General features: G+C 45.0%; 1 protein-coding gene across 3 annotated transcripts in view; it reads left to right on the top strand.

Annotated features, from left to right (window-relative positions):
* The window catches only part of PDCD11 (programmed cell death 11), a 51,504-nt gene that overhangs the window by 4,764 nt on the left and 34,550 nt on the right, over positions 1-12,190 (top strand). For 2 of the 3 annotated variants that reach the window (XM_031936170.1, XM_031936169.1), the window contains exons 4-8: positions 2,310-2,477; positions 4,197-4,358; positions 6,585-6,708; positions 7,218-7,399; positions 9,741-9,848. In XM_031936170.1, coding sequence (XP_031792030.1) covers positions 2,310-2,477; positions 4,197-4,358; positions 6,585-6,708; positions 7,218-7,399; positions 9,741-9,848 — 744 coding nt within the window. The remainder of the gene's footprint in view (positions 1-2,309; positions 2,478-4,196; positions 4,359-6,584; positions 6,709-7,217; positions 7,400-9,740; positions 9,849-12,190) is intronic. The other variant, XM_031936171.1, reaches the window with a different exon arrangement.

The raw sequence follows: 12,190 nt of genomic DNA, 5'->3' as shown, positions 1-12,190 counted from the left end.
CTTGTGTCCCCACAGGACTTGTATTCTCATATATTCAGAGGTTAGAATGGACAGTAACTTTAGCAGTTATTCTAATCCTATCCATTCATTTCATAGATGTGAAACCCATCTCCAAGAATTGAAGTGGTCTACTGTGTTCCTTACATTTTTATTTTCTAATTTTTAAATTATTTTATTTTATTTATTTATTTATTTATTTTGAGACAGAGTCTCACTCTGTTGCCCAGGCTGGAGTGCAGTGTTGTGATCTCGGTCCCCTGCAACCTCTGCCTCCCAGGTTCAAGTGATTCTCCTGCCTCAGCCTCCTGAATGGCTGGGATTACAGGTACGCGCCATCACGCCCGGCTAATTTTTGTTTTTTTGCTTTTTTTTTTTTTTTTTAGACGGAGTCTTGCTCTGCCGCCCAGGCTGGAGTGCAGTGGCCGGATCTCAGCTCACTGCAAGCTCCGCCTCCCGGGTTCACGCCATTCTCCTGTCTCAGCCTCCCGAGTAGCTGGGACTACAGGCGCCCGCCTCGTCGCCCGGCTAGTTTTTTGTATTTTCTATTAGAGACGGGGTTTCACCGTATTAGCCAGGATGGTCTCGATCTCCTGACCTCGTGATCCACCCGTCTCGGCCTCCCAAAGTGCTGGGATTACAGGCTTGAGTCACCGTGCCCGGCCTAATTTTTGTATTTTTAAGAGAGATGGGGTTTCACCATGTTGGTCAGGCTGGTCTGGAACTCCTGACCTCGTGATCCACCTGCCTTGGCCTCCAAAGTGCTGGAATTACAGGAGTGAGCCACTGTGCCCAGCCTTCTTATATTTTTAGATGATAACACCAATATATGTTAGCTGTAAAAAAGAAAAGAAGTTAAATAACTTTGAAGGGGAACATTTAGATTTGGCTAGATTCAGAGTCAATATTTTGTCCTATATGATACTTAAAAAAAAATTGTTAGACTTGGTGCCAGCATTAGAAAACTAAAAATTTTTTTATTTGAGACAGAGTCTCACACTGTTGCCCAGGCTGGAGTGCAGTGGCGCCTTCTCTGCTCTGCTCACTGCAAGCTCCACTTCCCAGGTTCACACCATTCTGCCTCAGCCTCCCGAGTAGCTGGGACTACGGGCACCCGCCACCACACACGGCTAAGTTTTTGTATTTTTGGTAGAGACAGGGCTTCACCATGTTAGCCAGGATGGTCTCAATCTCCTGACCTTGTGATCCGCCTGCCTTGGCCTCCCAAAGTGCTGGGATTACAGGCGTGAACCACTGCACCTGGCCGAAAACTAAAATTTTTTTTGCATGAAAAAAATTTTTCATGTAAGCACAAGGCCCATATTCCCTCATGTTTGTAATGACAAGGAGCTGGGTAGTGGTTGTGCCCTTTAGACCTGGCATGGTCACTCCAGACTGCCACTATCTCTACTAGCTAGCTGGCTTCCTTCATTGTGTTGTCTACCAGGCATTTGAATTTGGGTTGCTCAGAATAAGGTAAAAGGCGAAGGTGTCCTCCAGTATCCCAGTGCTGTTAACACTGTTGTATAATCTAGACCTTTCACAGTGCTCGGTCAGATATTTGAGAAGTTCACTGATATGTCCACATGTGTATTTCTTTTCACTTATAAAATTCCTGTAGGTTTTTATTTATTTTATTTTTTATTTTCGAGACAGAGTTTCACTCTTTTTGCCCAGGCTGGAGTGCAGTGGCGTGATCTCAGTTCATTGCAACCTCTGCCTCCCAGGTTCAACTGATTCTCTTGCCTCAGCCTCCTGAGTAGCTGGAATTACAGGCACCTGCTACCATGCCCGGCTAAGTTTTGTATTTTTTAGTAGAGACGGGGTTTTGCCATGTTGGCCAGGCTGCTCTCAAACTCCTGACCTCAGGTAATCCACCCGCCTCGGCCTCCCAAAGTTTCAGGATTACAGGCGTGAGCCACCATGCCCGGCCTATTTTTTATCTTTTTTTTTTGAGATAGGGTGTCACTTTCTTGCCAAGGCTGCAGTATAGCAGTGTGATCACGGCTCACTGCAGACTCAACCTCCTGGCTCAAGCGATCCACTCACCTCAGAGTACCTGCGACTACAGGCGTGCACCACTATGCCTGGCTAATCTTTTTTCTTTGTAGAAACTATGTTGCCCAGGCTGGTCTCGAACTCCTGAGCTCAGGCAGTCCTCCTGCCTTGGCCACCCAGAGTATTGGAATTATAGGCGTAAGCTACTGTGCTCGGCCTCATAGGTTTTAAATTGAGACTAGAAGCCCGGCCTTCCAACCTTTCCTGTTGTTGTTCCCGTCCTTATTGTACACATTTCACTTTTTCTCTTCTAGTCCCTATGTGAGGGAATGCGGATTCTGGGTTGTGTAAAAGAGGTGAATGAACTGGAACTGGTGATTAGTCTCCCCAACGGCCTCCAGGGGTTTGTACAAGTCACTGAAATCTGTGATGCCTACACCAAAAAGCTGAATGAGCAGGTGACACAAGAACAACCTCTGAAGGTAAGGGAAATTTGAATGAAGCCTGTTATTGAAAATAAGTGGAACACAAATAGATTTAAAATTACAACTTTGCCAGGTGCTAAGAAGGGAAGGTGCAAGGTCCCATGAGAGTTTATTATAAAGGAATTTTTGACTAAGTTGTTGAGGAAGGGATGCTTAAGCTGAGATCTAAAGAATGAGGGTTCCCTAGGTAAAGAAGGAATGGCGTTCAGGCAGAAGCAATGTGATATATAACAGAGAGAAGGCTAGTATGGCTAGGCAAGGAGAACAAGAGAGACTGTGATGTAAGATGGGCAGGAGATCCTGAGTGGGGGCCAGGGCATATGCAGCCTTGCAGACCATTTTAAGTATTGTTTTTAAGTTCTAGAGTCAATGGGAAGTCCTTGAAATGTTCTCATTGGGGTCAGTGACATGTAGCATAGCGTGTAGATTGACGAGGCATGAGAAGTTCCTTAGAGACATGTTAGGAGGCTCTTGTGGTCGTTCACGTCCTGAGATTGATGGTGACCTGGGTTCAGGATTTCCTGAGGACTGAGGAGGCAAAGTTATTGCTTGGTGATAGATTCAATATGGGTGGTGGGGCAGATAGAGGTGTCAGCGCTGAGTTCTAGGTTTCTGTGGTGCATGATTTGATACTTGGTCATGACATCCTGAGATAGGAAACCCTAAAGGGGCCCTGGATTGGCAGAGATGATCATGATTTTTCAGTTTTTGAGACAGAGTCTCACTCTGTTGCCCAGGCTGGAGTGCAGTGGTATGATCTCAGCTCACTGAAACCTCCGTCTCCTGGGTTCAAGCGATTCTCCTGCCTCAGCCTTCCCAGTAGCTGGGATTGCAGGTGCCTGCCACTGCACCCAGCTAATTTTTGTATTTTCAGTAGAGACAGGGTTTCACCATGTTGGCCAGGCTGGTCTCGACCTCCTGACCTCAAATGATCCACCCGCCTCGGCCTCCCAGAGTGTTGGGATTATAGGTGTGAGCCACCATGCCTGACCTATGATTTTTTTTTTTTTGAGATGGAGTCTCACTCTTTCGCCCAGGCTGGAGTGCAGTGGCATGATCTCAGCTCACTGCAACCTCCAACTCCCAGGTTCAAGCAATTCTCCTGCCTCAGCCTCCTGAGTAGCTGGGATTTCAGGCAAACGTCACCACACCCAGCTAATTTTTGTATTTTTAGTAGAGATAGGGTTTTACCATGTTGGCCAGGCTGATCTCAAACTCCTGACCTCAGGTGATCTGCCCGCCTTGGCCCCCCAAAGTGCTGGGATTACAGGCGTGAGCCACTGCGCCCAACCCTCAAGTGCTTTTTAATGGTCATGTAAGAGATAGACTGCAAAACTGACCACTGGATGTAGCAATATGGCACTCATTGGTGGTTCTATGGGGAGATAAAGTGGTAGAGTAAGAGGGGTGGAAAACAGATGGCAGTGAGCCGAAGAGTGAGTAAGAGATGAAGTAGAGGCAGAAAGTGTAGACAATTCTTTTGACGTGTCATTTTACATGCCAGTTATGTAGAAATATTTGAAGGCCTTATGCTGAAATTCAAGACTGTGGCTAGGCCACAGACCCAACTTCCTTTGTGGATGTGGGGGTTATTCCTCACCTTCCTTTTGGGTTCTTCGGCGTCTGAGGATGAGAAGGCACTGAGCCAAGGCTGGTAATGGAGTTTTGGTTCAGGAGAAGGGTGTGTATGAGGTCTTTCTCATTTGTGTTATGCAGGACCTACTTCACTTGCCTGAACTTTTCTCACCTGGAATGCTGGTAAGATGTGTGGTGAGCAGTCTGGGCATCACAGACAGGGGTAAGAAGAGTGTCAAGCTGTCTCTGAACCCCAAAAATGTCAACAGAGTGCTGAGTGCTGAGGCCCTGAAGCCTGGCATGGTAGGTATCTAGGGTCAGGGAGGAGGAGTGGGCAGTGTGCCTTCTCCTTGCCTCCTAGGAAGCATGGTCTAGGCCACCTTTTACTCTCAGCTTAACTGTTACACATAGGAGTGGGTCTTTTTCTGGAAGGAAAGTCTCTTGAGTTCTTTGGATACATAATGGACATTGAAGACTTGAACTTAATCATTACATTGGAGAAGAGAAAAGAGAAATCAAGTCCAAATTTCTTTTGTTTTGAGTCGGAGTTTCGCTGTTGTTGCCCGGGCTGGAGAGCAATGGTGTGATCTTGGCTCACCACAACCTCCACCCCCCGGGTTCAAGCGATTCTCCTGCCTCAGCCTCCTGAGTAGCTGGGATTACAGGCATGCGTCACCACGCCCAGGTAATTTTATATTTTTAGTGGAGACTGAGTTTCTCCGTGTTAGTCAGGCTGGTGTCGAACTCCCAACCTCGGTCTCCCAAAGTGCTGGAATTACATGCGTGAGCCACCTTGCCTGGTTAAGCAAGTCCAAATTTCACTGGTGGCAAAGAAAAATGCCTCCTGGAAGCCTTAGCAGGGGACTTGGTGATGGTGAGGAGTTCCTCATAGTGCCTTACTTACTGAAACTTCCTTGCACATTCAGTCTTTTACAAAGGCTTCTGGCATTTGTATAGAATGCTTGAAAGCTGCTCTCTGAGAGCAGGTGATGGGGTAGTCAGTGAAGTTAGTCTATCAGCTGTATTAGTGGATCTCTCACTACTTTGTGTTCAGTCCTGTGGAGATTCAGGAGATGTTAGTCCTGGCTCAGAGCCTCCAAGTCTGGTAGGTACGAAAGGGTAAACTTACACTCATATGGATAATGTAAGTACTCTTGTAATTAAGAGGACAGAGATCAATATGATCTTTGCAATGTTGGTTAGAAGCAGTAGGATTTAGGAAAGGCCTAGATAAAGTTTGGTAGGATTTAGTTGGATAAAAAGGGAATAAAAGTAAGTTAAGTTGCAGGAAATTGACAAGTGTCAAGAGCCTACTATATGACAGGTGACGTTTTGGGCACTTTGATGAAATTCTCACAGCAACCCTGTGAGGCAGGTAGATACTATGCCTTATACGTTTGGAAAAATGGACTCAGAAAGGTTTAAGTAACTTACCAAAGACCAAATAGCTAGTAAATTTCAGAGCCACACTACTTCCCTTGTAATATAAAGGAGATTAGCATTTTTTTTTTCTTTTTTTGAGATGGAGTCTTGCTTTGTTGCCCAGGTTGGAATGCAATGGTGTGATCCTGGCTTACTGCAACCTCCACCTCCTGGGTTCAAGCAGTTCTCCTGCCTCAGTCTCTCCAGTAGCTGGGATTACAGGTGTGTACCACCACACCTGACTAATTTTTTTTTATTTTTAGGAGAGACGGGGTTTCACCATGTTGTCCAGGTTGGTTTTGAACTCCTCACCTCAGGTGATCCACCCGCCTCGGCCTCCCAAAGTGCTGGGATTACCGGCATGAGCCACCACGCCCTGCCAGCAGTATTTTTTTAATGTGTTGGAGGTGCTCAGAAGAGACATACTATGACAGTTAGAAGGGTAGTACTTGATTCTCTCAGTAGTCCTGGTTCTGGGAGCGCCCTTGCCGGGTCGAGCAGTTCATCTCTCTTTGCATAATGTAGAAGTCTGCTACCTTTTTTTTTTAAAAGACAGTCTCACTCTTGCCCAGGCTGGAGTGCAGTGGCATGATCTCTTCTCACTGCAACGTCCGTCTCCTGGGTTTAAGCAATTCTTCTGCCTCAGCCTCCTGAGGCAGGGATTACAGGTGCCATGCCTGGCTAATGTTTGTATTTTTAATAGAGATAGAATTTCACCGTATTGGCCAGGCTGATCTCAAACTCCTGACCTCAAGTGATCTGTCTGCCCTAGCCTTCCAAAATGCTGGGATTACAGGCATGAGCCACCGTGCCCAGCCGAAAGTCTGCTATCTTTTGAAAGCACTCGAGGCAAGAGATTCTTCTATATTGTTCCATCATTCAGCTGTGTTAAACATTCCTCATTGCCTGGCAACCGTCAGATCCTTCAAGCCTGGGAGTATTGAATTTGATGTCTGCTGTCTAGTGGGATTGTGGCTTAAAGTTAAACGTGGGGGTGGGATAGTGGCAGAGTGGGAGCTTAGTGGCAGGAACATTCAAGTTTGGACGTTTGTTGTGTGTCCCGTTACCTTTGAATTGGAACTTTTGGGACTACTTTCTCTTCCCCAGCTACTTACAGGTACCGTATCCAGCCTGGAAGACCATGGCTACTTAGTGGACATTGGTGTTGATGGGACCAGAGCTTTTCTGCCACTGCTGAAAGCCCAGGAGTACATCAGACAGAAGAACAAAGGTGAGGGCAAGAAAAGGGGCCAGTACCTGGTGGTGAGGTGGTACATGTGGGGATATATTTAAGTGCCATTTTGATGAGTAACGTGACAGAATGGTGACCCTGAAGGTGCTGTGGCTTTGGTTAAACCAGCACTTAATCCTAGTTAATAGGAAAGGAAAGATGTATGAAGGGCCAACGAGTGGCAGGGTCTCACTAAGATCTGATGGAACAGTGTCAGTTTTTCTCACCTGGAAGATTCCACTGCAATTTGGGCCCCCATGGCTTCTGAACCAGCAATCTCTTGGCTTGTTGAGATGTTCATATTTTTGTATGGTAATTGAATTCCAGATCAATTAGGATAACTTCATTTCCTTCTTGTAGTTGGCGCCTTAGGGATTGGGAATGTGGGGAGTAATCGATGCTAATTGGGCAGGTAGGCCATGGGTCTCTTAAAGTATTTCTTGGGCCCATGTTAAAAGTCCTTCTCATAGAGACATTTTTTCTTTTGGGGTCTGGATCTGGGCTTTCAGGTGCTAAACTAAAGGTGGGTCAGTACCTGAACTGCATCGTTGAAAAGGTGAAAGGCAACGGAGAAGTTGTTAGTCTGTCTGTTGGTCACTCAGAGGTTTCTACTGCCATTGCTACTGAAGAGCAGAGCTGGACCCTTAATAACTTACTACCAGGACTGGTGGTCAAAGCTCAGGTGCAGAAGGTAAGCTGTTCATTGCTACTACTACTTTTTAAAACAAAAATAATTCTTTTTAAAATATTACATACATATGGTCTAAAACTACTGTCTGGTAAGGGTAGTCACTAGTCACTTATGCCCATTGAGCACTTCAGATGTGGCCAGTGCCACATGTTGAAATGATAATATGTTGGATATACTAGGTTAAAAAAACTATACTAAAATGTTTTTTGTTTCTTTGTAGTTTCTAAAATGTGATTGCCAGAAAACTTAAAATTACATGTGTGGCTAGCATTGTATTTCTGTTGGATGGTGCTGATCTAAAGGGTCAAATGGAATTGAAAAGGTTTATAATGAAGAATTTATCCGTCATAACCCCCATCTTTAACTCTTTTAGCTTATGTTTTGAAATTTCTCTCCATATATTTGAGTAATAAGCTTCTGCTGGTATTTCTTGATTTTTCAATCTTAGGCATTGAGTTTTAACTTTTTATCAAGCTAGAAAACATTTAGGTCTCTCTTTTTTTCATTAAAATATATATATTTTGTAGAGATAAAGTCTCACTATGTTGCCCAGGCTGGTGTTGAACTCCTGAGCTCAAGTGATCCTCCCATCCTGGCCTCCCAAAGTGCTGGGATTACAAGCGTGAGTGACCTCGCCCAGCATACTAGCATGACTTTCCTTTTTTTTTTTTTTTGAGACAGAGTCTCGCCCTGTTGCTCAGGCTGGCATGCAGTGGCACGATCTCAGGTCACTGCAGCCTCTGCCTCCCAGGTTCAAGCGATCCCCCTGCCTCAACCTCCCAAGTAGCTGGGACTACAAGCATGCACTACCACACCTGGCTGATTTTTGTATTTTTAGTAGAGACAGGGTTTCACCATGTTGGCTAGGTTGGTGTCAAACTCCTGACCTCAAGTGATCCACCTGTCTGGGCCTCCCCAAATGCTGTGATTACAGGTGTGAGCCACCGCACCTGGCCTTGCTCTGTAGGGCTCCTGCAATAGCCAGTATCCTAGGACTTCCCTTCTGCTCTCTCCTCTATCTCTATTGGAGCCTTCTTTGGTCCCATGTGTTCTTCTTTTTGGTTTACTTCCTCGTTTTAGTGTGGCACATTATCCAGATGCATCCTGGGAGAGCCTCTCAACTTTAACTTCCAATTCTCTAGGAAGTTTTTGTTTAGATTGCCGTATTATGAGTGAGGTGCTAAAAAACTGTGAGCAAGTCTGTGTGCCTGTGTGGGATTGTTGACTGTTTTTTTAATTTTTATAATAATTATTCTTTTTGAGACAGAGTCTTGCTCTGTCACCCGGGCTGGAGTGCGGTGGCATGTTCTCAGCTCATTGCAACCTCCACCATCCAGGTTCAAGTGATTCTCCTGCGTTAGCCTCCTGAGTAGCTGGGACTACAGGCATCCACCACCACGCCCAGCTAATTTTTGTATTTTTGTAGAGACAGGGTTTCACTGTGTTGGCCAGGCTGGTCTCAAACTCCTGAGCTCAGGTGATCCACCTGCCTCAGCCTCCCAGAGTGCTAGGATTATAGGCATGAGCCACCACGCCTAGCTTCTTGGTGACTATTTAACTTTCCTGTCAGGAACAGGACTAGCAGATTTAATTTGGACAACCTCATAATGTGATTGTTATAGGTCTTCTCTGGCATGTTAGATTTCTCTAGAAATGATCTGACAATCTCCACCCAAGAGGGTCTAAGCCTGGCTGCCTGAGAATGAGTACGAGAAAGGGGCTGGATATTTACGTGATATTTAGAATTTAATTGACATTTTCAGAATTTGCACTTTTCCTGTTTTTTGATTCTGGTAACAGTTTTCCCAGAGAATAGGTTTCGTATTTTGCGGGGAGTAAGAGAGAGGACTTAGTTCTCTGATTTCATTCATCTCCCTCATCACTATCTTTTGAGGGGATTGTCACTTTTAGCTTTTTGTTGACTCTGAAGGGTGACTTGGCTTGCTTGTGGTCAGTATCTCCCTTTTGCAAGCCTTTAAGTTTTACCTTCCTATACTGGGCAAGTATGTAAGTAACAATCTATTCCAGTTGTCAGGCTGGCAGTTCCCCAAGGATACATGTACAAAGCTCCTTCCACTCCATGGAGGACTCCCGGAGAGTGGGAGGATTGATGTCCTCTCTTAGCTGGAAGGGAGGTAAGCCTACTAAGAAGGAAACAGCCAGTGCAGGAATTGTTCTGCCAGTTAGTTTTGTAGGAAGAAAAGATTGATAAGAGTTAGCTGGGGGAGGAGAGAGACACAGTTAGGGATAATGTGGCATTGAGTGTTTACTGTGAGCTGTGTCTCACATTCCTGGTTCTTTCAAAGAACTTTTTTTCATAACTTGTTCTGTTTATTTCTAGGTGACTCCATTTGGCCTTACACTAAACTTCCTCACATTCTTCACGGGCGTGGTTGATTTTATGCACCTGGATCCTAAGAACGCTGGAACATATTTCTCAAATCAGGCAGTAAGAAATGTTGAACCTGGCCGGGCGCGGTGGCTCAAGCCTGTAATCCCAGCACTTTGGGAGGCCGAGACGGGCGAGGTGGCGGGCGCCTGTAGTCCCAGCTACTCAGGAGGCTGAGGCAGGAGAATGGCGTAAACCCGGGAGGCGGAGCTTGCAGTGAGCTGAGATCTGGCCACTGCACTCCAGCTCGGGCGACAGAGCAAGACTCCGTCTCAAAAAAAAAAAAAAAAAAAAAAAGAAATGTTGAACCTGTATTTTCTTGATTCCAATTGTGGTCCATTTGCTGTCCAGTATCACAGCTAGCTACAGGGAGGACCTAGGACTGTATGCATGCAGGTGTGCGGAGAGGAGACAAGAGGAATAATGAAAAGTGTTAATGGAGGCCAGACGCGGTGGCTCATATGCTTGTAATCCCAACACTTTGGGAGGCGAGGTGGGCAGATCACTTAAGGTCAGGAGTTCAAGACCAGCCTGGCCAACATGGTGAAACCCCGTCTCTACTAAAAATACAAAAATTAGCCAGACGTGGTGGTGTATGCCTGTAGTTCCAGCTACTCAGGAACGTGAGGCAGGAGAATCGCTTGAACCCGGGAGGCCGAGGTTGCAGTGAGCTGAGATTGTGCCACTGTACTCCAGCCTAGGTAACAGAGCGAGACTCCGTTTCAAAAAAAAAAAAAAAAAAATGTTATGGAAAGAAAGTAAGAAACTCCCGGGGCCGAACTGAAATTAGATAAGGAGCAGGTGGAAAAGAAGGCAACTTTTAATTTTTACTTCATAGTCTTCCATGTAGTTTGATTTTTTCTTCCTTTGGTATTACTAGTTTTTTGTTTTTCTAATTTAAAGTTGTTTAGAAGAATATTTAACATAGGAGAATAAGATACGTTTAAACAGCAAAAGGTGATTTTAAAAGTTCTATGAGTAGTATAGATCCAATTTTGAAAAAATATTTTTAAAAGTACCTCTGGTTAAGATACTGGAAGATTATGCAATCAGGTATTAATAGTGATGAACTCTGGGTGATTTTTCTGTTCTGTTCTTTTCTTTCTTTTCTTTTCTTTTTTTTTTAGACAGGGTCTCACTCTGTCACCCAGGCTGGAGTGCAGTAGCACAAACACGGCTCATTGCAGCTTCAATCTCCTGGGCTCAATTGATCCTCCCATCTCAGTCCTCAGAGTAGTTGGGACCACAGATGCGTGCTACGATGCCTGGCTAATTAAAAAAAAATTTGTAGGCCAGGCGTGGTGGCTCACGCCTATAATCCCAGCACTTTGGTAGGCCGAGGCGGGACAATCACAAGGTCAGGAGTTCAAAACCAGCCTGGCCCACATGGTGAAACCCTGTCTGTACTAAAAATAATAAAAAAAAATTAGCCAGACCTGGTGGTGTGTACCTGTAGTCCCAGCTACTCAGGAGACTGAGGCAGGAGAATTGCTTGAACCCGGGAGGCAGAGGTTGCAGTGAGCCGAGATTACGTCACTGCACCCCAGCCTGGGCAACAGAGCAAGACTCTGTCTCAAAAAAAAAAAAAATTGTAGAGGCAAGGTCTCACTATGTTGCCCAGGATGGTTTTGAACTCCTGGGCTCAAGGAGTCCCCCACCTTTGCCTCCTGAAGTGCTGGGATTGTAGGTATGAGCCACAACACCTGGCTCTGCTTGTATTTAAATATTCAAGTTTTCTACAATGAACATGGATAATTGGGAAGAAAATCCTAATATATGTTATTCAGAATTTTTTAGAATTCTAAAATGATTTCTTTTTTTAAATAGTAATGTATGCTATAGAGAATTTATTTATTTATTTATTTTTCGAGACAAGGTCACACACTATTGTCCAGAGTGTAGTACAATGGCACGATCACGGTTCATTGCAACCTCAACCTCCCGGGTTCTGGCAATCCTCCCACCTCAGCCTCCTGAGTAGCTGGGACTACAGATGCATGCCACCACGGCCAGCTAATTTTTTTCTATTTTTTGTAGAGATGGGGTCTCGCTATACTGCCCAGGCTGGTCTTAAACACCTAGGCTCAAACAATCCTCCTGCCTAGGCCTCCTAAAGTGCTGGGATTATAGGCTTGAGCTACTGCAACTAGCTGAGAATTTTTTTTTTTTAAGTGAAACTAGGGTTTTGTACTACCTAGTGATAATACTGTTAATATTTTCCTAAACCTCTTTTTAGTAATTTTTTTCTCCCTATAATCATTCGTGTATGGAATTGAGACATTTTACATGTTTTAATGTCATGAAGAGATCAGGCTTTTTCTGTTAGTTTCAGAGGAGCCTTGGATGTAGTGACACCAGTACATGGTTTCTGTTGTATTACAGATATATTAGCTCCTTGGTGT

The sequence above is a fragment of the Piliocolobus tephrosceles genome, chromosome 9 (genome assembly GCF_002776525.5).
Source record: "Piliocolobus tephrosceles isolate RC106 chromosome 9, ASM277652v3, whole genome shotgun sequence".
In the NCBI taxonomy this organism is placed as follows: Eukaryota; Metazoa; Chordata; class Mammalia; order Primates; family Cercopithecidae; genus Piliocolobus; species Piliocolobus tephrosceles.
This window is presented reverse-complemented; position numbering and strand designations above follow the sequence as displayed.